The 26,633-nt window shown below is 41.1% G+C and overlaps 1 protein-coding gene across 1 annotated transcript in view; it reads left to right on the top strand.

Moving 5' to 3' along the window:
- LOC128687001 (putative neural-cadherin 2) overlaps positions 1–26,633 on the top strand; it is a 1,231,968-nt gene that overhangs the window by 816,070 nt on the left and 389,265 nt on the right. The window contains exon 5 of the mRNA XM_070082105.1: positions 16,856–17,086. Coding sequence (XP_069938206.1) covers positions 16,885–17,086 — 202 coding nt within the window. The 5' untranslated portion in view covers positions 16,856–16,884. The remainder of the gene's footprint in view (positions 1–16,855; positions 17,087–26,633) is intronic.

Genomic DNA, 26,633 nt, shown 5'->3' with positions numbered 1-26,633 from the left:
TCCCACTCTTCTGCCGGCCTCTTAATCCTGCAGGCAAAGCACTATTATCTGTACGCTTCACTAAACAGGCACCTGCACACACAAGGACCTTAATTAAAGGAAATATCAGGAGAGTAAATACAAAAATTGTTAAATTAACCTATGGCATAAACTTAACCAAAATTACCTCCCACTCCCCTCCCCCCCCCCCTTCCCCGTACTTACAGAAACACCAAACCATGACGTCTTATGATGTCTTGCTCCAGCCGCCGCTCTTCCAGTACCGACTACCTGCCTCTCCTGGCCATCCTGACTGACCAGGAATAATACGCTTCCGGTTTTAGAACAAATCCCGTAAACTGACATTATACATAATATGGAGCGTTTTTTACACACACATTTTCTACAGTACAATGCCGTAATCACCTGTTCGTAAGTAAACTTAATCAACGTCACAGTGTTGAGCAGGTGATGGATTCGTAGGATAACGGATGATTTATGTGACATCATATCTCTTGAACATTGATCAAGACAGTGGAGCTGAACACTTCAACAAACTAAGGGACTGATCACCTCAAAAGTTCAAGGCTGAGGGACTGAACCCTTCAACTTTACTTCTCCACTTCTGTTTCCATATTTAGTTATCTTACTGTGTTAAGATGTAAAAATACCTAACTGTTGCTCGTGTCTTACTCAGCCACTTGTGAGTTATTATCTTACTGACCTTACGTGCACCTTACTTGAACCTTACGTGCACCTTACTTGAACCTTACGTACACCTTACTTGAACCTTACGTGCACCTTAATTGAACCTTACGTGCAGACAGTACAGCATTGGTACAGTCAATACACCTTACGTGCAGCAAATACGCACTGCATGCAGTAAATACACCTTACGTGCAGTCAAAACAACTTATAAATAACTAACCAACTCTCCGGTCCGCGAATCTCCACAAGTGGGCTCTGGGTGAGAGATGGTAAATTCTCTTGACATATTTATGCTGGTTCTTGAGGAAGTGTTGCAGTGAAGTCAACTCGCTACCCTCCTTCCTTCTCCCCATCTCCAAACACCAGCCATAAATTCAAAGGTAAGAGTGACTCCAGCTCTGCTAGACGATCCCTTTAAAGCTGGCGTGGCTACTGAACACACAGTGGAATACTTGATGATGCTATCATCCCCTGCGGGAGTCTCTAAGTTTGGTCCAGGCTGACAGATTTTCTCTCTCTCTCTCTCTCTCTCTCTCTCTCTCTCTCTCTCTCTCTCTCTCTCTCTCTCTCTCTCTCTCTCTCTCTCTCTCTCTCTCTCTCTCTCTCTCTCTCTCTCTCTCTCTCTCTCTCTCTCTCTCTCTCTCTCTCTCTCTCTCTCTCCTACACACACACACACACAGTTCCACATAACGGATTAGTGCAAAAGCTGGAGGACCATGCAGGTATAACAGGGAAGGCACTGCAATGCATTAGAGTATACGTGACGCGAAGGCATCGGCGAGTCTTGGTATGGGAAGAGGCGTCAGAGTGGGCGCCTGTGACAAGCGGGGTTCCACAGGGGTCTGCCCTAGGACCGGTGCTTTTTATGGTATATGTGAACGACATGACGGAAGGAATTGAATCAGAAATGTCCCTGTTTGCAGACGATGTGAAGTTAATGAGAATTTAGTCGGAGGAGGACAAGGCAGGACTACAGAGGGATCTGAACAGGCTGCAGGTCTGGTTCAGCAACAGGCTCCTGGAGTTCAACCCCACTCAAGGAAAAGGATCTTGGAGTGTGTATAATATTGAGCACATCTCCTGGGGCGCAAATCAATCAAATGACTGCCGCAGCATATGGGCGACTAGCGAACTTAAGAATAGCATTCCGGCATTTCAGTAAGGAGTCATTCAGAACCCTGTACACCGTGTACGTCAGGCTCATATTGGAGTATGCATATCCAGTTTGGAACCCACACCTGGTCAAGCACGTCAGGAAACTAGTGAAAGTGCTAAGGTTTGCAACGAAACTAGTCTCGGAGCTAAGGGGCATGTCCTACGAGGAGAGGTTAAGGAAACTCGACCTGACGACACTGGAGGACAGGGGGGACATGATAACGACATATAAAATACTGAGAGGAATCGACAAGGTGGATAGAGACACGACGTTCCAGAGATAGGACACAGCAACAAGGGTTCACAGTTAGAAGTTATAGACTCAGTTGAGCCACAGGGATGTTACGAAGAATTTCTTCAGTTAGAGTTTTCAAGAAGTGGAACTGTTTGGAAAGTGAGGTAGTGGAGGCAGTTACCATACATAGCTTTAAGAAGAGCTATGATAAAGCTCATGGAACAGGGAAAGGGTGGACCTAGTGGCGACCAGTGAAGAGTCGGGGTCAGGAGCTGAGATTCGACCCCTGCAACCACAGTTAGGTGAGTGTACACATCACACACACACACACACACACACACACACACACACACACACACACACACACACACACACACACACACACATATCTCCTGAAGCGCACATCAATCAGATAACTGCTGCAGCATACGGGCGCCTGGCAAACCTACGGATAGCGTTCCGATACCTCAGTAAGGATTCGTTTAAGACTCTGTATACCATCTACGTCAGGCCCATACTGGAGTATGCAGCACCAGTTTGGAATCCACACCTAGTCAAGCACGTCAAGAAATTAGAGAAAGTGCAAAGGTTTGCAACAAGACTAGTCCCAGAGCTACGGGGATTGTCCTATGAAGAAAGGTTGAGGGAAATCGGCCTGACGACACTGGAGGACAGGAGGGTCAGGGGAGACATGATAACGACATATAAAATACTGCGCAGAATAGACAAGGTGGACAAAGACGGGATATTCCAGAGAAGGGACGCAGACACAAGAGGTCACAATTGGAAGTTAAAGACTCAGATGAATCAAAGGGATGTTAGGAAGTATTTCTTCAGTCATAGAGTAGTCAGGCCATGGAATAGCCTAGAAAGTGATGTAGTGGAGGCAGGAACCATACATAGTTTTAAGGCGAGGTATGATAGAGCTCATGGGGCAGGGAGAGAGAGAACCTAGTAGCAATCAGCGAAGAGGCGGGGCCAGGAGCTGTGACTCGACCCCTGCAACCACAAATAGGTGAGTACAAATAGGCGAGTACACACACACACACACACACACACACACACACACACACACACACACACACACACACACAAAGGTTTATGAAGCAATAACCTTCTTGATTTACTTAAGCAGGAACGACCTTACAGGGCACATTAAGCAAGTCACTTTTATTTTCGTAAAAGCGAGTCTACGTGCGGGCAATTATGAGTTTTTGTTTTAAAATGGAGCAATTACGAAGTCTTCAGTCGTGAATTATTGAAGCGAGGAAGATTTTGTTTTGCATTGAGAAATTCGTCGCTTTCCAAGTAAATTGCTGTGAAAAGAGTTGAGAGAATTTATGCAAAATATATTAAATGTTTATGCGATTTAAAGTAGGAATTTTTTAAAAATTATACGATATTATGATGCTGAATAATTGACAGTTGTGAATTATTTTAACAAAAATGAATTCTGACGTTACGTTAAGGAAAAACTTAAGTGCGTTTGTTAACACACACACATACACACACACACACACACACACACACACACACACACACACACACACACACACACACACATACACACACACACACACACACACACACACACACACACACACACACACACACACACACACACACACACACACACACACACACACACACACACACACACACACACACACACACACACACACACACACACACACACACACACGCACACGCACGCACACACAGCGTACTCTGAAGAGGAGTGTGTGAGTACATGAAAACGCTAAGGCTTTCCTATTTATTTTTTCACTGGTATATATATATATATATATATATATATATATATATATATATATATATATATATATATATGTCGTGCCGAATAGGCAGAACTTGCGATCTTGGCTTAAATAGCAACGCTCATCTTGTCATATAGGACAAGTGAAAATTTGTGTATGCAATAATTTCGCCAAAATCATTCTGAACCTAACGAAAAAAATATATTTCACTGTGTTTGTTTAGTATTAAATTACTGTAAACAAATCTAAAATATATTTAGTTGGGTTAGGCTAAAATAAATTATTCTTGTTATAATAAGGTTAGGTAAGTTTTCTAAGATTCTTTTGGTGCAAAATTTATTTTTTTTCCATTAACATTAATGAAAAAAATATATATTTAAACGTATAAAAGAAAATTTCAGATGGGACTTAATTTTAAATGAGTTCTTGCTAATTGACCAGTTTTACATATTCGGCACGATATATATCTATATATATATATATATATATATATATAGATATATATATATATATATATATATATATATATATATATATATATATATTTCTTCAGCCTGATCACCTGGTCCTTGACTAATTTTCCTTCTAATGTGGCTGTTTAACAACTTTGGGTCAGATTTGGCTTTTGATGCTATATCATTTTCCTATTGCCGTTGGGCCTCTCTCCTTATCTATGCATATTCATTTCTGGCTATCGGCTCCGCTCCCTGTTTTCCCAAGTCCTTTGCCTTCTATACTTTTTTCCATGCTCTAGCACATTTGGCTCTGGTCTCTCCACACCACCACGTAAACCATGGGCTAACTCTGGTCTTCCCATTGTTTCCGTTATCCCTTGGAAGCACTTCTCCTCTGCTTCCCTGCGCTGTGTGTGTGTGTGTGTGTGTGTGTGTGTGTGTGTGTGTGTGTGTGTGTGTGTGTGTGTGTGTGTGTGTGTGTGTGTGTGTGTGTGCGCGTGTGTGCTTGTGTGCGTGCGTGCGTGCGTGCGTGCGCGTGCGTGTCACGTGTATACACGTGTTGCGCCCTGACCTGACACTGACCCAACAACCTCCTACTAGCGTTGTACCTTCTATGCTTATGCTACTTCCTGGTGGCTCGAATCTATAATAGACACCTGTCTGCCCGCTCTGACTTCTATTTTAAAGTACCAATTACTGTTCGTTACTGAGCACCTATTAGCCTATTCCTTGTTTACACTAAGAGTGAACCATACACTTTGGCGGTACCTAGAACTCACACCTGATTCCCCTATCACATATAGATGAATACTGGCATAGCACAGGAGATTATCTAACTCATTGTGATACCTTAGCGTCGTATCTTCACCTCTGTTTCTTCACTATATATAATTTATTCCTATTTACTGTGCTTCTTTCATCGGTCACACATTGATTTGCACTTGATTCACTTTCTTAGTGTCACACCTAATGATCACATGTGGTAACACGGCCTATACCACACTAGGCCTGCTGCCTCCCTCTTCTGCCACTTGTATCACTTTCAAGTTGTCTTATAAAATTGTGTGTACGTGCGTGCGTGTGTTCTCACACACTTATCCATTTGAAGTTTCAGGGGGTCGAATCACAGCTCCTGGCTCCGCTTCTTTGGTCACTACTAGGTCCACTCCCTGTTCCATGAGCTGTATCGTATCTGTTCTTAGAGCCATGTATGAATTCTGCCTTCACTGCATCACTTGAAGAGTTAGACACATGTTCAACAACTGGGTATCTTTATTAGTAGACTAATAAAGATATCCAGATATTGCACATGTGTCTAATTCTTCATCTTGACGGAATTATATACTATTTATGTACACACTACATGACTTTCTGACAACTCTGTGAAGGCAGAAATACTTCCTAACATCTCTGTGACTCATCTGAGTTTTCAGTTTCTAGCTGTGACCCCTTATTGCTATGTCCCATCTCTTGAACATCCTATTCCTATCCACCTTGTCAATTCCTCTCAGTATTTTACATGTTGTCATCATGTCTACCCTATCCCTCCTGTCCTCCAGTGTTGTCAGGCTGATTTCCCTTAACCTCTCCTCGTATGACATACCCCTTAGCTCCGGGTTTAACCGTGAAAAGGTTTGTCTGGTATTGTTAGTCACTTTCTCCAGGTAGATTTGGGGATCTGGGTTTAATGGTGGTTTCGTTTTCTGTGGAATTAAGAGTTTTCATAGCTCTGCGTTTTCAATCTTCAATTAGCTTTAGTACAAAGGTAAGTGTAAGCGTGTGAAAGCATGAGTTATGTACCCTTTCTTTTTCCAAGAATTCGGGTCTGGATATGTAGGTAACTCTTTAAAAAAACAATGACTGTACCACCACCGAGAAACTCAGATAACAAACTCATCCTGGCAGAGGCGTGACCAACAACACCAGTCAGACGTTATCAACAACATCAGCGAGACTACCATCTATCAGAGACCTCACTAAGAAGAAAGATCTCAGTGACAAACACATCCGTGAAGCAGAAGTGTAAACAATACTACGCAGAGGGTGCAGCAACATCTATGTAGGAGATACGAGGAGGAATCTTTGTACGAGAATCGGAGAGCACAGAAATACATGCAGTTGAGACGACAAGAAAAATTATTGTGCCCTGCACGGCTTTAAAGATGGACATCTCACGCACTGTAGTAAAGCAGAGCTGATCTACAGAGACTCCAACATTGACAGCCACTGCTGTATTTAAGCATCCTTTTTTTGCTACTTAAAACGCAAAAGAAAAAAAAAAGAGTTGAAATGACAGATGCGCAACAGGGATGTCAGGAAGCACTCCTTCAGCCTCGGTAAAGTGAAGAAAATAACCTGAAAGAAAAAGAAGTGAGAGCCAGGCACCATACATGGATTTAAGAATAATCGTGATTAGGGCTCACGAACACTTAGGATGCAGGTCTGAGAGCTGAGACTCAACCCCTGCAACCACACATGAGCGAGTACCCACACTCTAGACAGCCTGTTGTTGCGGAGGTTATTATCAAGCTTATTTTCCCATCTCGTTATTCTTGCGCAATAATTTCTCACGTTTTTTTCTAAGATGTGTCTGTTTTATGGAGCGATCTACTGGTGAATGAGACCCAGGGGAGCTGCTCAGCCCGCCAGCCTAGCAGTCTTATCATCAATATTGCTTTATTAGTAATGTTGCCTATAATACACCCTGCAAAACAACTTTAATGTGCGTGTGTGGCTTTTGTGTTTGAGTGTGGTGTGTTTGTGTGCATCTTAAGTGTGTGTGTTTGCGTGTGTGTGTGTGTGTGTGTGTGTGTGTGTGTGTGTGTGTGTGTGTGTGTGTGTGTGTGTGTGTGTGTGTGTGTGTGTGTGTGTGTGTGTGTGTGTGTGTGTGTGTGTGTGTGTGTGTGTGTGTACTTAATGTTAGTGCAGCACAGTTGTCCTCAAAGATTTGTTAAGTTATATTATGAATCAAGGAAAGATCCTAGTCGGTGCCAGATCAGCCGGACTATGGTTCGCACGTTGGACTACGTGCGGCCAGCAGTAACAGCCTGGTTGATCAGACTCTGATCTGCCGGGAGGCCTGGTCGTGGACTGGGCGCGATCCCCAGATACCCTCCAGGTAGACTTCGCCTTACAAAGATAAACCAAATGCGGTAGGAATTATGGGCAGGTTAGATTTTAGAGAAACATAATATTATTAGAAGACAGTGTAACTGACGTTTCCCTTAAGGATTCATTTAACCCAGGAAATTTAAAAGTTATAAAAACACGAATTTTCAATTTTCTAAAATCCTGTAAGAAAACTGATAAAGTATATTTTTAAAGATAGTCCTATTAGATGAAAATTACAACGATTTAAAGTTAAAAGTATTGCGTTGAGAAAGTTTCCTCCGCACACAAACTAAACTGAATGGTCACTGTCCTGGCTGCAAGATGCTCAAGCCATTAAATGTTGAAGCCATTCAGAAGAGGAAGACACATTTTGATTGTGATGATTAAACGAGAATTAAAATTTCACACACTTTTACTTGTGAAATTGTCAAATTTACGCCTATCTACTTAAATTTTATTCTCCGTCGTTGTGGAGTTAGGAGACAACTGTTCTGAACGTTTGAAGTTCCGCTGCTGAGGGTTTGTAAGTTATTCAAGCAATTCCAGCATGTTAGGAATGAGTTCAAAAATTTTGATAATAGGGAACCTGCAGATTCCCATTGTTACTACACTCTTGGCCTCACTACCGTACACAAAAGCTCAGAATTTTTCATTTGATCAGATAAGGAGTTTTAAAATAATAAGCGAAAGAAAGTCGAAACGTTGAAGAATATAAAATCAAGCAACCACTTAAAGGTCTCTTTTCGTAGATACCTAATAAATGCAATAATTCATAGCATTCAAACTTTTCAGTCTATAACAGGTAATCAGGATCCACCGAGCGGACGATACAGTACACAACAAAATAATGGCGTGTTCTTTCCAGTGTTAATTAATGGCGCACATTCCAACGATCTTCAGCCAGAATGAATTACTGACATTGTTAGGTAAGACACATATGCAACAGTTAGGTATCTTTATTATGAAACGTTTCGCCTACACAGTAGGCTTCTTCAGTCAAGTACAGAAAAGTTGATAGAAGCAGAAGATACTTGAAGACGATGTAATCAGTCCATCACCCTTAAAGTTTTGAGGTGGTCAGTCCCTCAGTCTGGAGAAGAGCATTGTTCCATAGTATGAAACAATATGTTTCATACTAGAGTAATAGATGAACGAAACATGTGCAACACTTAGGTACCTCTCATGTAGAGACACTCCACCAGCCAGTTACTTTATCAGTTAGAGAATGAGCGGTGGAAGACAAAAAGAGGTAATTTGAGTTGATTTGCCCGTTTAAAAATGTGGTTTCAAACGTATGTTTTCAAACAATTTTTTTAACGTATTTCTTATAATAATTGTGTTGTGACGTATGTCTTCAAGTGTGTAATTTAAACTTACGTCAACATCCTTTCACTGGTATGTCATTTAACCCTCGCTTATCCTTTCTTTTAAATTGACAAATTGCTAAAGTGGCACAAGCGACTGACGCTGCTGCTCGAACCTCAAAAACTAATTACAAGATTTTTTTTTTTTTGTGAGGTGCTCCTGATCTACCCTGGACTTCCTCTTCACGCACTTGCTGACCCAGTCAGCAACGTACAGTGTCAGAACTTAGAATCACCTCTAACTATCTTGAGCCGTGTATTAATCTATTTGCTCGCCATTGAGTGTCTAAGAATACTGTCAACCCTCATAAACCATGCCTGATAATTTGCGTAAATACTGAGAGGTATCCATTTCGATGAAAGGTATATGTACCATGATGTACCATAAGGATTAAAAATTTCACTGACTTGTAATACAAGCAACATGAAGCATTTATGATCCTCGTAGGTTTGATAGGTTTCATACCTGATAAACTGCTAACCTCTCTCAATACGTATGAACTGAGTGCAGTAGTCAGTATACGTCAAAAGGTTTGTATCTCATTGTGTGTGGGGGAGGAATGTGTGGGGGGGAGTGTCTGTGTGTACTCACCAAACTGTACTCACTTATTTGTGGTTGCATGGGTCGAGTCATAGCTCCTGGCTCCGCCTGCGTGTGTGTGTGTGTGTGTACTCACCTATTTGTTATTGCAGGGGTCGAGTCACAGCTCCTGGCCCCGCCTCTTTGCTGGTCGCTACTAGGTCCATTCTCTCCCTGTTCCATGTCCTTTATCGTATCTCTTCTTAAAACTATGTATGGATCCTGCTTAAACTGCATCACTCTCCAGGTTTTTCCACGTCCTGACAGCTCTATCGCTGAATACTTCCAAACATCCCTGTAACTCATCTGAGTCTTCAACTTCCCTTTGTTGCTGTGTCCCATCTCTGAAACATACCTTCACAGCACCTGGACCTGATTCATAACATACCTTCACAGCACCTGGATCTGATTCATAACATACCTTCACAGCACCTGGACCTGATTCATAACATACCTTCACAGCACCTGGATCTGATTCATAACATACCTTCACAGCACCTGGATCTGATTCATAACATACCTTCACAGCACCTGGATCTGATTCATAACATACCTTCACAGCACCTGGACCTGATTCATAACATACCTTCACAGCACCTGGATCTGATTCATAACATACCTTCACAGCACCTGGATCTGATTCATAACATACCCTCACAGCACCTGGATCTGATTCATAACATACCTTCACAGCACCTGGATCTGATTCATAACATACCCTCACAGCACCTGGATCTGATTCATAACATACCTTCACAGCACCTGGATCTGATTCATAACATACCTTCACAGCACCTGGACCTGATTCATAACATACCTTCACAACACCTGGACCTGATTCATAACATACCTTCACAGCACCTGGATCTGATTCATAACATACCCTCACAGCACCTGGATCTGATTCATAACATACCTTCACAGCACCTGGATCTGATTCATAACATACCTTCACAGCACCTGGACCTGATTCATAACATACCTTCACAACACCTGGACATGATTCATAACATACCTTCACAGCACCTGGATCTGATTCATAACATACCCTCACAGCACCTGGATCTGATTCATAACATACCTTCACAGCACCTGGATCTGATTCATAACATACCTTCACAGCACCTGGATCTGATTCATAACATACCTTCACAGCACCTGGATCTGATTCATAACATACCTTCACAGCACCTGGATCTGATTCATAACATACCCTCACAGCACCTGGATCTGATTCATAACATACCCTCACAGCACCTGGATCTGATTCATAACATACTCTCACAGCACCTGGATCTGATTCATAACATACCCTCACAGCACCTGGACCTGATTCATAACATACCTTCACAACACCTGGATCTGATTCATAACATACTCTCACAGCACCTGGATCTGATTCATGGATCTGATTCATAACATACAATCACAGAACCTGGATCTGATTCATAACATACCGTCACACCACCTGGATCTGATTCATAACATACCTTCACAGCACCTGGATCTGATTCATAACATACCTTCACAACACCTGGATCTGATTCATAACATACTCTCACAGCACCTGGATCTGATTCATAACATACTCTCACAGCACCTGGATCTGATTCATAACATACCCTCACAGCACCTGGATCTGATTCATAACATACCCTCACAGCACCTGGATCTGATTCATAACATACTCTCACAGCACCTGGATCTGATTCATAACATACCCTCACAGCACCTGGATCTGATTCATAACATACTCTCACAGCACCTGGATCTGATTCATAACATACTCTCACAGCACCTGGATCTGATTCATAACATACTCTCACAGCACCTGGACCTGATTCATAACATACCTTCACAACACCTGGATCTGATTCATAACATACCTTCACAACACCTGGATCTGATTCATAACATACTCTCACAGCACCTGGATCTGATTCATAACATACTCTCACAGCACCTGGATCTGATTCATAACATACCCTCACAGCACCTGGATCTGATTCATAACATACTCTCACAGCACCTGGATCTGATTCATAACATACCCTCACAGCACCTGGACCTGATTCATAACATACCTTCACAACACCTGGATCTGATTCATAACATACTCTCACAGCACCTGGATCTGATTCATAACATACCCTCACAGCACCTGGATCTGATTCATAACATACTCTCACAGCACCTGGATCTGATTCATAACATACCCTCACAGCACCTGGATCTGATTCATAACATACCTTCACAACACCTGGATCTGATTCATAACATACCCTCACAGCACCTGGATCTGATTCATAACATACCCTCACAGCACCTGGACCTGATTCATAACATACCTTCACAACACCTGGATCTGATTCATAACATACCTTCACAGCACCTGGATCTGATTCATAACATACCCTCACAGCACCTGGACCTGATTCATAACATACTCTCACAGCACCTGGATCTGATTCATAACATACCTTCACAACACCTGGATCTGATTCATAACATACCTTCACAACACCTGGATCTGATTCATAACATACCCTCACAGCACCTGGATCTGATTCATAACATACCTTCACAGCACCTGGACCTGATTCATAACATACCTTCACAACACCTGGATCTGATTCATAACATACCCTCACAGCACCTGGACCTGATTCATAACATACCTTCACAACACCTGGATCTGATTCATAACATACCCTCACATCACCTGGATCTGATTCATAACATACCCTCACAGCACCTGGACCTGATTCATAACATACTCTCACAGCACCTGGATCTGATTCATAACATACCCTCACAGCACCTGGACCTGATTCATAACATACCTTCACAACACCTGGATCTGATTCATAACATACCTTCACAGCACCTGGATCTGATTCATAACATACCCTCACAGCACCTGGACCTGATTCATAACATACTCTCACAGCACCTGGATCTGATTCATAACATACCTTCACAACACCTGGATCTGATTCATAACATACCTTCACAACACCTGGATCTGATTCATAACATACCTTCACAGCACCTGGATCTGATTCATAACATACCTTCACAGCACCTGGATCTGATTCATAACATACCTTCACAGCACCTGGATCTGATTCATAACATACCCTCACAGCACCTGGATCTGATTCATAACATACCTTCACAACACCTGGATCTGATTCATAACATACCTTCACAACACCTGGATCTGATTCATAACATACCTTCACAGCACCTGGATCTGATTCATAACATACCTTCACAACACCTGGATCTGATTCATAACATACCCTCACAGCACCTGGATCTGATTCATAACATACCTTCACAACACCTGGATCTGATTCATAACATACCTTCACAGCACCTGGATCTGATTCATAACATACCTTCACAGCACCTGGATCTGATTCATAACATACCCTCACAGCACCTGGACCTGATTCATAACATACTCTCACAGCACCTGGATCTGATTCATAACATACCTTCACAACACCTGGATCTGATTCATAACATACCTTCACAGCACCTGGATCTGATTCATAACATACCTTCACAACACCTGGATCTGATTCATAACATACCTTCACAGCACCTGGATCTGATTCATAACATACCCTCACAGCACCTGGATCTGATTCATAACATACCTTCACAGCACCTGGACCTGATTCATAACATACTCTCACAGCACCTGGATCTGATTCATAACATACCTTCACAGCACCTGGATCTGATTCATAACATACCCTCACAGCACCTGGATCTGATTCATAACATACCTTCACAACACCTGGATCTGATTCATAACATACCTTCACAACACCTGGATCTGATTCATAACATACCTTCACAGCACCTGGATCTGATTCATAACATACCCTCACAGCACCTGGACCTGATTCATAACATACCTTCACAACACCTGGATCTGATTCATAACATACCTTCACAGCACCTGGATCTGATTCATAACATACCCTCACAGCACCTGGACCTGATTCATAACATACCTTCACAGCACCTGGACCTGATTCATAACATACCTTCACAGCACCTGGATCTGATTCATAACATACCTTCACAACACCTGGATCTGATTCATAACATACCTTCACAGCACCTGGATCTGATTCATAACATACCCTCACAGCACCTGGACCTGATTCATAACATACCTTCACAGCACCTGGATCTGATTCATAACATACCTTCACAGCACCTGGATCTGATTCATAACATACCTTCACAGCACCTGGATCTGATTCATAACATACCTTCACAGCACCTGGATCTGATTCATAACATACCTTCACAGCACCTGGATCTGATTCATAACATACCCTCACAGCACCTGGACCTGATTCATAACATACCTTCACAACACCTGGATCTGATTCATAACATACCTTCACAGCACCTGGATCTGATTCATAACATACCTTCACAGCACCTGGATCTGATTCATAACATACCTTCACAGCACCTGGATCTGATTCATAACATACCTTCACAGCACCTGGACCTGATTCATAACATACCTTCACAGCACCTGGATCTGATTCATAACATACCTTCACAGCACCTGGATCTGATTCATAACATACCTTCACAGCACTTGGATCTGATTCATAACATACCTTCACAGCACCTGGATCTGATTCATAACATACCTTCACAGCACCTGGATCTGATTCATAACATACCTTCACAGCACCTGGACCTGATTCATAACATACCTTCACAGCACCTGGATCTGATTCATAACATACCTTCACAGCACCTGGACCCTGTTCATGTGGCTCGTTATTATAAACTAATGCAGAATACCACTAACACTCAGTACTCTTTGGCAAAGAGTACTAAGTGTTAGTGAAATTCTCTACATCAAGAAGGCAGTAGAGCACTAATCAGAAATTAATCGAGTAGCCCTAATCACTATGAAAAATTACGAAGACAGACATGGTGTGCACGGATTTCACAAAGGCATTTGAGAAATCCTATCATGGAGTGATTGTACACAAAATGTGAGTCATAGATATAACTGGGAAAGTAGGCAAAGGTATGTTTATTTCTGTCAGAACATAAACGCAGTAGCTAACAGAGAAAAATTCAGCATTAGCAAAGTGGAAAGTACAGCACTCCAAGGCCCGGTCCTGACGCCTTTACTCTTTTTATCTTTATAGCCGACAGATTTTACTTCCTTGGATGCATTTTCATCCATATACTTACTTTGCTGGATGTTTACTTCCTTGGATGTTTAATTTGCTAGATGCTTTCTTTGCTAGATGCTTTCTTTGCTAGATGCTTACTTCCCGGGATGCTTACCTCCCTGGATGCTTAATTCCCTAGATGCTTACTTCCCTGGATGCTTACTTCCCTGGATGCTTACTTCCCCAGTTGTTTACTTCCCCAGAGGCTTACTTCCCTGGATGCTTACTTCCCTAGATGCTTACCTCCCTGGATGCTTACTTCCATGGATGCTTACTTCCCTAGGTGCTTACTTCCCTGGATGCTTACTTCCATGGATGCTTACTTCCCTAGGTGCTTACTTCCCTGGATGCTTACTTCCATGGATGCTTATCTCCCTGGATGCTTACTTCCCTGGATGCTTACTTCCATGGATGCTTACTTCCCTGGATGCTTACTTCCATGGATGCTTACTTCCCAGGATGCTTACTTCCCTGGATGCTTACTTCCATGGATGCTTACTTCCCTGGATGCTTACTTCCATGGATGCTTACTTCCCTGGATGCTTACTTCCATGGATGCTTACTTCCCTAGGTGCTTACTTCCCTGGATGCTTACTTCCATGGATGCTTACTTCCATGGATGCTTACTTCCCTAGGTGCTTACTTCCCTGGATGCTTACTTCCATGGATGCTTACTTCCCTAGGTGCTTACTTCCCTGGATGCTTACTTCCATGGATGCTTACTTCCATGGATGCTTACTTCCATGGATGCTTACTTCCATGGATGCTTACTTCCATGGATGCTTACTTCCCTAGGTGCTTACTTCCCTGGATGCTTACTTCCCTGGATGCTTACTTCCCTGGATGCTTACTTCCATGGATGCTTACTTCCCTAGGTGCTTACTTCCCTGGATGCTTACTTCCATGGATGCTTACTTCCATGGATGCTTACTTCCATGGATGCTTACTTCCATGGATGCTTACTTCCCTAGGTGCTTACTTCCCTGGATGCTTACTTCCATGGATGCTTACTTCCATGGATGCTTACTTCCATGGATGCTTACTTCCATGGATGCTTACTTCCCTAGGTGCTTACTTCCCTAGGTGCTTACTTCCATGGATGCTTACTTACATGGATGTTTACTTCCCTGGATGCTTACTTCCATGGATGCTTACTTCCATGGATGCTTACTTCCATGGATGCTTACTTCCCTAGGTGCTTACTTCCCTAGGTGCTTACTTCCATGGATGCTTACTTCCATGGATGCTTACTTCCATGGATGCTTACTTCCATGGATGCTTACTTCCCTGGATGTTTACTTCCCTGGATGTTTACTTCCCTGGATATTTACTTCCCTGGATGTTTACTTCCCTAGATGCTTACGTCCCTGGATGCTTACTTCCATGGATGCTTACTTCCCTAGGTGCTTACTTCCCTGGATGCTTACTTCCATGGATGCTTACTTCCATGGATGCTTACTTCCATGGATGCTTACTTCCCTAGGTGCTTACTTCCCTGGATGCTTACTTCCATGGATGCTTACTTCCATGGATGCTTACTTCCATGGATGCTTACTTCCCTAGGTGCTTACTTCCCTGGATGCTTACTTCCATGGATGCTTACTTCCATGGATGCTTACTTCCATGGATGCTTACTTCCCTAGGTGCTTACTTCCCTGGATGCTTACTTCCATGGATGCTTACTTCCATGGATGCTTACTTCCTTGGATGCTTACTTCCCTGGATGCTTACTTCCATGGATGCTTACTTCCATGGATGCTTACTTCCATGGATGCTTACTTCCCTAGGTGCTTACTTCCCTGGATGCTTACTTCCATGGATGCTTACTTCCATGGATGCTTACTTCCATGGATGCTTACTTCCCTGGATGTTTACTTCCCTGGATGTTTACTTCTCTGGATGTTTACTTCCCTGGATGTTTACTTCCCTTGGTGTTTATTTCCCTTGATGCTTATTTCCCTGAATGTTTACTTCCCTTGATGCTCACTTCCCTGATGTTTCTTCCCTGATGTTTACTTCCCTTGTGCTTCCCTGGATGCTTACTTCTCTTGATGTTTACTTCCCTTGATACTTCCCTGGATGTTTACTTCCCTGGATACTTACTTCCCTGGATGTTTACCTCCCTGGATGTTTACTTCTCAGGATGTTTACTTCCCTGGATACTTATTTCCCAGGATGTTTGACGGATGTTTGCTTCACTAAAAGTTGATGTCAAGAGAATCTTTCTTATCTTTTCACTGTTTTCTGTCTTGTCATTTTCAGGTTTGATGCGAGGGATTGACGGGTTGTGAATGGTGCACCAGCGATCGCCAGGCGTCAGCACGACCGGGCGGCGGTGGGCGGCTTGCTGCGGGCGGCGGCAGGCGGCTTGCTGCGGGCGTCGGCAGGCGGCTTGCAGTTGGTGGGCGGCTTGGAGCCGTCGTGTGATCGCTGTCATGGCTGTGAATGTCTTAATGCCACTGCTCATTCCCCTGGGCGAGCAGATCACCAATGGTAGGTACTGTGTTGTTAGATGAATCACCAATGGTATGTACTGTGTTGTTAGATGAATCACCAATGAATGGTATGTACTGTGTTGCTGTCAGGTGAATCACCAATGGTATGTACTGTATTGTTAGGTGAATCACCAGTGGTATGTACTGTGTTGTTAGGTGAATCACCAATGGTATGTACTGTGTTGTTAGGTGAATCACCAATGGTATGTACTGTGTTGTTAGGTGAATCACCAATGGTATGTACTGTGTTGTTAGGTGAATCACCAATGGTATGTACTGTGTTGTTAGGTGAATCACCAATGAATGGTATGTACTGTGTTGCTGTCAGGTGAATCACCAATGGTATGTACTGTGTTGTTAGGTGAATCACCAATGAATGGTGTGTACTGTGTTGTCAGGTGAATCACCAATGGTATGTACTGTGTTGTTAGGTGAATCACCAATGGTATGTACTGTGTTGTTAGGTGAATCACCAGTGGTATGTACTGTGTTGTTAGGTGAATCATCAATGGTATGTACTGTGTTGTTAGGTGAATCACCAATGGTATGTACTGTGTTGTTAGGTGAATCACCAATGGTATGTACTGTGTTGTTAGGTGAATCAGCAATGGTATGTACTGTGTTGTTAGGTGAATCACCAATGGTAAGTACTGTGTTGTTAGGTGAATCACCAATGAATGGTGTGTACTGTGTTGTCAGGTGAATCACCAATGGTATGTACTGTGTTGTTAGGTGAATCACCAATGGTATGTACTGTGTTGTTAGGTGAATCACCAGTGGTATGTACTGTGTTGTTAGGTGAATCACCAATGGTATGTACTGTGTTGTTAGGTGAATCACCAATGGTATGTACTGTGTTGTTAGGTGAATCACCAATGGTATGTACTGTGTTGTTAGGTGAATCACCAGTGGTATGTACTGTGTTGTTAGGTGAATCACCAATGGTATGTACTGTGTTGTTAGGTGAATCACCAATGGTATGTAATGTGTTGTTAGGTGAATCACCAATGGTATGTACTGTGTTGTTAGGTGAATCACCAATGGTATGTACTGTGTTGTTAGGTGAATCACCAATGGTATGTACTGTGTTGTTAGGTGAATCACCAATGGTATGTACTGTGTTGTTAGGTGAATCACCAATGGTATGTACTGTGTTGTTAGGTGAATCACCAATGGTATGTACTGTGTTGCTGTCAGGTGAATCACCAACAGTAGGTGTTGTGGTCCCGTCATGTGGATCACCAATAGTGGGTGTTGTGGTCCCGTCAGGTGAATCACCAACAGTAGGTGTTGTGGTCCCGTCATGTGGATCACCAATAGTGGGTGTTGTGGTCCCGTCAGGTGAATCACCAACAGTAGGTGTTGTGGTCCCGTCATGTGGATCACCAATAGTGGGTGTTGTGGTCCCGTCAGGTGAATCACCAACAGTAGGTGTTGTGGTCCCGTCAGGTGGATCACCAACAGTAGGTGTTGTGGTCCCGTCATGTGGATCACCAATAGTGGGTGTTGTGGTCCCGTCAGGTTAATCACGAACAGTAGGTCCCCAGAAGTTTCCGGACAAGGGAGTGGAAAATATTACATACAAATCCATGAGCACGTCTATGGTAGGACTTACATTCTATTGGTTTAAGTTTGTCTTTTGCTCTGATCTTGTTTTTAATTCTGCCATTCTTTCGTGGCGTAATAAAAGAAATTTGTCCTCACTGATCATATTGTTGTCAGTGGGTTATATCAGCTTGGAGGTTCGTTGTTTTTTTCAGTGAATGCCACTTTCATACAGATTCTCGTATTGTCTGCAAAGAATGATACGGTGCTGTGATTGATGTTCCTGTCTATGTCAGAAGTGAGAATGAGGAAGAGAAGTTGGGTGAGTACCGTGCCTTAGGAACGAAACTTTTCACAGTAGCGGCTCCTGATTTAATTCCGTTTACTATTACTCTTTGGGTTCAGTTTGTGATGAAGTTAAAAATCCATCTGCCCTCCTTCCCAGTTATTCCTTTTTCCATGCATATTGTTATGTAATTACCTCATGTTAGCACATATCAAAGGCTTTGTTAAAGTCACGGCATTTTGGCTGTTTTCAAGATCATCCATATCATGTCACAATGGTCCAGTAATTGCGAAAGGCAGGAGCAACCAGTTCTGAACCCGTGTTGACTTAGGTTGTGCAATTGCTGCGATTCCATGTGATTGGTATTCTTGCCTCTTAAAGCCCTTTCATAGAGCTTGATAATGTGGGATGTCGGGGTTATTGTTCTGCAGTTTATTTCATTGCTTACTACCAAATTTGTGGAGTGGGGAGATGGGATGAGGAGGGATCAGAGGAAGAAGAAAAGGGGGAGAACGGGATAACAACGGTGGTGGAGATGAATCTGACAAGGAGATAGTAGCTGACAAATGTCAGGGCTGGCGTTAGGGGAGGGGGGAGTGTCAGGAGCGTCGCAGAATAGTTCTCACAAGAGTCAGAGCAACGGCACCAAAGGCGCCTGAAGAAATCCCATTAAAATAACTTTAGCACGAAAAACTCACCTTCAAAAAAACTCAGTAAACTAAGAACAATGGCAGCAAAACACTTACAAGAAAACATTGTTATTAAAGAACCAGTAGGTAAACAAACAGGAAGCAACAAAAGCCGTTGCAAAAAAAAGTATAAAAGTAGAGAAAGTTATATTGGAAAGTAAAATATGATAAAGAGGAGCAGCATTCATCACAAAGCGGCTCTCTGTGTTAATATTTCATCCCGCGCTCCACCCAACACTATTTTTGCCAACAAATAATTCCCTACGTTTATAAGTGCACGAAATATAAAGTATTTGTTAGAGGGGAGAATATTATGTAGGAGTGAGCTGCTTGAAGAATTAGCTGATGAGCAGGTGGAGGGAATAAGTGAAAACAGTGGTTGGAGGGAATTAGCGAAAACAATGGGTGGAGGGTACACCTGGAGTAAAGAAGTGGAGGGAATAGCTGTGAACTGAGGATTGTAATGGAGTAAATGGATGGAAGCAGTGGGTGAAGGAAGAGAATGGAGAGAGTAAGTGGAGTCAGTGGATGATAGTAGTGGGAATGAGTGTGTGGAGAAATCGGGAGTGGATAAATAAACAAATAGCAAGGAGAGTGTGTTGAACAGCTCTGAGAACATCATACTTTCTGCCCAAAAAATCCACCAGTGCTTTGTGAGGGATGGAAAAATCGCAGTTAGGAAACAGCCGACTGGGAAGAGATACTTCATCTCTACAGAACATGACCTTAAAACATTCCTAAGTGAGGCTGGACTAACAGAATCAGAGTAAAGTGCAGATAATACCCATAGTCCACCGTTAGTGTTATATTGTCATAAATTTGTGCCCCCCTAAAATTCTAATACCCCAACTACTTTTGATTGTCATTGTTGTATTCAACGACCATTCTACCTCATAGTCTTAATTGTGTTTAATATCTACAGAATCTATCTCCTTTTTTACAACTTACTACATCACTGTTCCATCTTATTTTATTATAAACTAACCATAACTTGTCTTCAGTAATTCTACCTCACTTTAAAAAAATACTCAATTGCCCAATTTTATTCTAAATTCCTATTATTGCCCAATTTTTCTTTAAACTATATTGATCAAACTTATTGTAAACTTCTTTTATTGACCATTTTTATTCCATACTTTTTTAAACTAGTATTTTCAACTACAACTTTTATATTATCCTGTCTACCATCTTACTAGCATATTATAACCAAGTCATTGCCATTTTTATTTTTATAATTTTTTTTATTATTCTTTTGCTACCTTAATTTATATTTTTTATCCTGTCAATTTAAATCTAATTATACTCTAATTCTTGTAAACAACTTATATAAGACCTTAGTGCAATTACAATTGAGAGTCTTGTTCCTTTATTATATTATTAGATTAATCACAGTTTTACTCTAGCTCATTCTAGCTCAATACATAGTCAATACCAAATTCACTATACTAGACCATAGTGCAATTACTAGTGAGAGACTGGTGCTATTTGTAATTTGTATTTTTATATTATTAGACTAAACCTAGTTGTACTATAGCTCTTTCTAGCTCAATACATAGTCAATACCAAATTCACTATATTAGACCACAGTGCAATTACTAGTGAGAGACTGGTGCTATTTTTAATTTGTATTTTTATATTATTAGATTAAATTCAGTTGTACCATAGCTCATTCTAACTCAATACATAGACAATACCAAATTCACTATATTAGACCATAGTGCAATTACTAGTGAGAGACTAGTGTTATTTTTAATTTGTATTTTTATATTATTAGATTAAACCTATTGTACTATAGCTTATTCTAGCTCAAAACATAGACTCCACAAAAGTCATTATTAGACCTTAGTGCAATTACAAGTGAGAGTCTTGTTCTATTTTTAATTTGTATTTTTATATTACTAGTTTATACCTAGTTGTACTTTAGTTCATTCCAGCACAACACATAGACAACATCAACTTCATTATGTGTAGTAGTGACTATACCCTACATGACCAAAATACTCTAGCTATATACTTGTCCAAACTCCCTACCACTACAGATATCAGTACTAGAACTCAACACACAACTCAGGATATAAATAACCATAATTTAAACCTAGAAGATGATTGATCACGTTGACCCTGATCTAAACCTCCATAATCTGACACCCAATCAAAACCTATTGGAAAGTAACTGCCTTTATTACACAGCATCACAAGCCACCACTATCCTAAACAATGCTAAAAGTCTATCAGTACTTAACTACAACATCAGGTCCTTAAGCAAACACTATGATGACCTCCTAGCACTCCTTGAATCACTAAAGACACCCTTCTCCTGCATTATTCTTACTGAGACCTGGCTTAAGCAGGACACAATAGATATCTACCCTCTACCAGGATACACAGCAATTCACAACTGCAGAGCAAACCAAGTTGGGGGTGGTATTGCAATCTATTACTCTAACCAATTATCTTGTCTTAGCACCACTTGCTTTAGTGATGAATATGGGGAATACATTTTTGCTAATTTTACTGTAAAAAACCTTAAGACGCCTATAACAATCGGTGCCATTTACCGGATACCTCACACAAACATCCCAAATTTCAGTGAGAAATTAAAGTCACTAATAACAAACAGACAAATGAATAAGCACCACCTTCTCTTAGCTGGAGACTTCAACATCAACCTTGGCTTACTAGATGATCAGCCTGTAACTGATTTCATCAACAATATGAACAACACACTTCTCATACCAACAATAACTAAACCAACCAGGCTCACTGAGACAAGTGCAACCATAATAGACCACATATGGACCAATATACTAGCCCCCCTTAAATCAGGGATAATCACAGATAGCACTACAGACCACTACCCTACCTTCCTCCTGACAAACATTAGTAAACCACCACTTGAATACAACAAAGTCTCATTTAGACTCCATGACGAGGCCTCAGTAAGGAAGTTCACAGCTGACCTAGAGACTATTGATTGGCCTACAGAATTCTCCAAGGCCAATGGTATTGATGACTGGACAGACATTTTTCTTAACAAATTACTTAGACTATACAACAAACATTGTCCTATAAAAACAAAACAGATCACAAACAAACGGCTTGGTTGCCCATGGCTAACCAACACCATTCTGAAATCCATTGACAAGAAACACCAATATGAAAAGCAATATAGACAGGGCTTAATACGCAAAGATATTCTTAAACACTATTCATCAGCTCTCACCAAAGTAATAAAGAAAGCCAAACAACTATACTACTCCAGTAGATTCACAGACACTAGAGGAGATATAAAAAAGACCTGGAAAACACTCTCTCAGATTCTAGGGACCCACAAACTGAGAAAAACCAAGAATATTGTCCTAACTAAACCTAATGAAACACCACTACATCCCACTGACACAGCTAACAAGATAAACGACTTCTTCTCAAACATAGGATCTAATCTCGCCAGTAAAATCCCACATACCAATGCCCATGCCGGGGACTACCTAGATGGGAATTTCCCTAATTCCTTCTATCTTGCACCAACTGAGCCCACGGAAGTCACTGAGATTATAAAGTCACTTAAAAATAACTCGGGGAATCTGTCTCATGTCCCACCATTACTGTACAAGCGAGCGGCCCATGTCCTTTCGCATGCTATTTCATTACTTTTTAACAAGTCACTAGAGACTAGCACCTTCCCGAAACTACTCAAGATGGCAAGGGTTACACCAATACATAAAGGTGGTGACCCTACAGACTTAAACAACTATAGACCAATATCTAACTTACCATTGCTATCCAAAATCTTTGAGAAACTCGTGCACAGGAGACTGTATTCATTTATAACGGCTCAAAACATACTCAACCCCTGCCAATTTGGATTCAGGAAAAATAAAAGCACTAATGATGCAATCATAAAAATGCTAGATCTGCTTTACACATCATTGGAAAATAAGGAATATCCACTAGGAATTTTTATTGACCTAAGAAAAGCTTTTGACACAGTAGACCACGACATCCTACTCCACAAACTTGATCATTACGGTATAAGAGGCCATGCGCTTGCTTATTTCAAATCTTACATTACTAATAGGTATCAGTATGTCACCATTAAAGACAGCATCAGCAACACGGCCACTCGATACTGGAGTTCCGCAGGGAAGTGTCCTTGGTCCCCTGCTCTTCCTCATATACATCAGTGACCTTCCAAACGTATCCCAACACCTGAAACCCATTCTCTTTGCTGATGACACGACTTATGTCATCTCTCACCCTAATCTTGCCACCCTCAACACCATTGTGAATGAGGAGCTGATTAAAATATCGACTTGGATGACAGCCAATAAACTTACGCTTAACACTGACGAAACCTACTATATTATGTTTGGTAGCAGAGCAGGAGATGCACAAATTAACATTAAGATTGACAACACTCTAATTACCAGAAATAATGGGGGCAAATTCCTAGGCTTATACCTTGACAACAGCCTGAATTTCAGCACCCATATCCAGCATATAACCAAAAAAGTATCCAAAACGGTGGGGATCCTCTCCAAGATACGATACTACGTGCCGCAAAATGCCCTTCTCACACTATACCACTCACTTATTTATCCATACCTCACCTATGCTATTTGTGCTTGGGGATCAACTGCAGCAACACACCTAAAGCCGATAATAACCCAACAAAAAGCTGCAGTAAGAATAATCACTAAATCCCATCCCTGGCAACACCCCCCCCTACTCTTCATAGACCTAAACTTACTCCCAGTTCAGTACATCCACACTTACTACTGTGCAATCTACATCTACAGGGCCTTAAACTCTAATATCAACCTTGACCTAAAACGCTTTCTTGATAGTTGTGACAGAACCCACAGGCATAACACCAGACACAAACATCTCTACGACATTCCCCGGGTCCGACTAAACCTTTACAAAAATTCAATGTATGTCAATAGCCCTAAAATCTGGAATATCCTACCTGAGAACTCTAGAACTGCAGACACATTCATCACCTTCAAAACTACCATTAGAAAACATCTTATCTCCCTGATACACCCCGTCAACTAACTACACGAATACCACCTAGTGGTTCACACTTACACTCACTCATTTGACCATAAACAGAAATATTAATCTCAATCTTAAAATAATGAATCCTGTGATACTCCAATACTGAAACTATGTACTGTGCCAAAACAAAAGCATTCACATTGCTAAACTCACAAACTAGTATTTAGTCACTTAGCCATAATACCAACTTACCTCATAATTTGTAATATTTTACAATTAAGAATAAAACTAAGTCTGCCCGAAATGCCTAGCCATGCTAAGCGTTCTAGTGGTACACTCTGTAATCACAATTTTACTACATGTAAACCACACAATAACCAAATTTCTGTAAACTCAGCATTGTAATCCTTATAGAGAATAAACTTTGAATTTGAATTTGAATTTGAACCTGTAGCGACCACGGTGAACTTACAGAAGAGTCTTTTGACAATATAATCGAAGTTGTTTTAACTTGATGAGATACTTCATTGTGTTGTGTTATTATCCATGTTAATAGTTGATATTGTTTGTTAATTAAGTATCCCTGAAGGCGGCCCTTTAAAAGGTCCGATTTTTTCTTTTCTTTTTTTTTTTCTTCCTCCAACCTTTTGATTTTCTTTCGCTAATAACTCGAGAACACTTCATTCAGTCGGATTCTAATTCTGAACTCGTGTGTATGATAGCGAGGCCAGATTCTAGGAACAATTAGCATGTGCAGATTTGATATGAGCAAGGTTATTATACCTATTCCCAGTATACTGGAACGGCTCAGATCATTTAAAAAGCCCTCAGTGGCGGAGCTCCAAATGTTTAAATAAGTTGTCTCTTAATTCATCGACGATGTAGAGTGAAATTCAAGTGTATAGGTGTAGATGTGACCATTTTACGTTAAAACTGAAATTTTAATTCCAATACTAATGGCTGATATATCTCATGACCAAGATAGCACCCATTTCATTTAGTTTGTGTGGTAAATTTTTCGGTTTTATTTCTTTTATACTTAAAAAAGACAAAGACAAAATATAAAAATGACAAAATATTCTTTTCTATTTTAAGATTATAGAGAATTTCAGGTGTAATGCAACTGCAAATACAAAATTAAAATATTGAAAACTCGAGTTTATTGCGTTGTTAAATTTCCCAAGTTGTTTGAACCCTTAAATACTGCACGGAGTGATGCCAGATCCGTCCATCTGTCAGCTACAGTTTCCCTATATCATCAAAGGCTTTCGTTTTTGACTTTAGAACGCCTCATCCAGTTGGCTTTACATTTTAAACCCTGGTCAATTATTACTGTAATCCAGTCAGTCTAGGGGAAAAACATGACCTTGCTTTTAAATGTTTCTCAAGAAAGCCGGGTAGACTTTGTACACGCAAAGTTCTAGTCTTGGATATAGCATTTCAAAAATTTACACTCGTACTTGCTGTGCTAAGATCGCCATCTTGGAAAATGGCGACCCATCTTGTTTTTACATTGTCACAACTCTTGAAGGGTTGAAGATACTAAAAAATAATTTTTAAGCAAATACTATAGAGGATTAAAAGATAAAGGTAAGTGCAATTGGAGCCGAGCTACAGTGGAAATAAAAGTTGCAATTATTATACATTTAGATTTTCCATCAAAAAACTACGTGATTTTTGACTTGTAAAAGGTAAAAGTCAACTATTAACCTATGAATTATCCACTTCTTACCACCGAACCAAATAGTGGTGTTGCCTCTCCTTTCCCAGAAATGAGCATACACATTGGAACTGAAAAATGAAAGTGTGAAATAAGGAAATTTATTACTTGAAGTATCAATATAATTTTACATATGAGTATAATTTATTACTTTATTAAATAATATATATGTCGTGCCGAATAGGTAAAATTTGCAATTTTGGCTTAAATAACAATGCTCTTCTTGCCGAATAAGGCAAGCGAAAATTTGTGTATGTAGTAATTTCGCAAAAGTCGTTCTGTACCTAACGAAAAAAATAAATTG

This window comes from Cherax quadricarinatus, chromosome 7, assembly GCF_038502225.1.
Source record: "Cherax quadricarinatus isolate ZL_2023a chromosome 7, ASM3850222v1, whole genome shotgun sequence".
Lineage (NCBI taxonomy): Eukaryota > Metazoa > Arthropoda > Malacostraca > Decapoda > Parastacidae > Cherax > Cherax quadricarinatus.
This window is presented reverse-complemented; position numbering and strand designations above follow the sequence as displayed.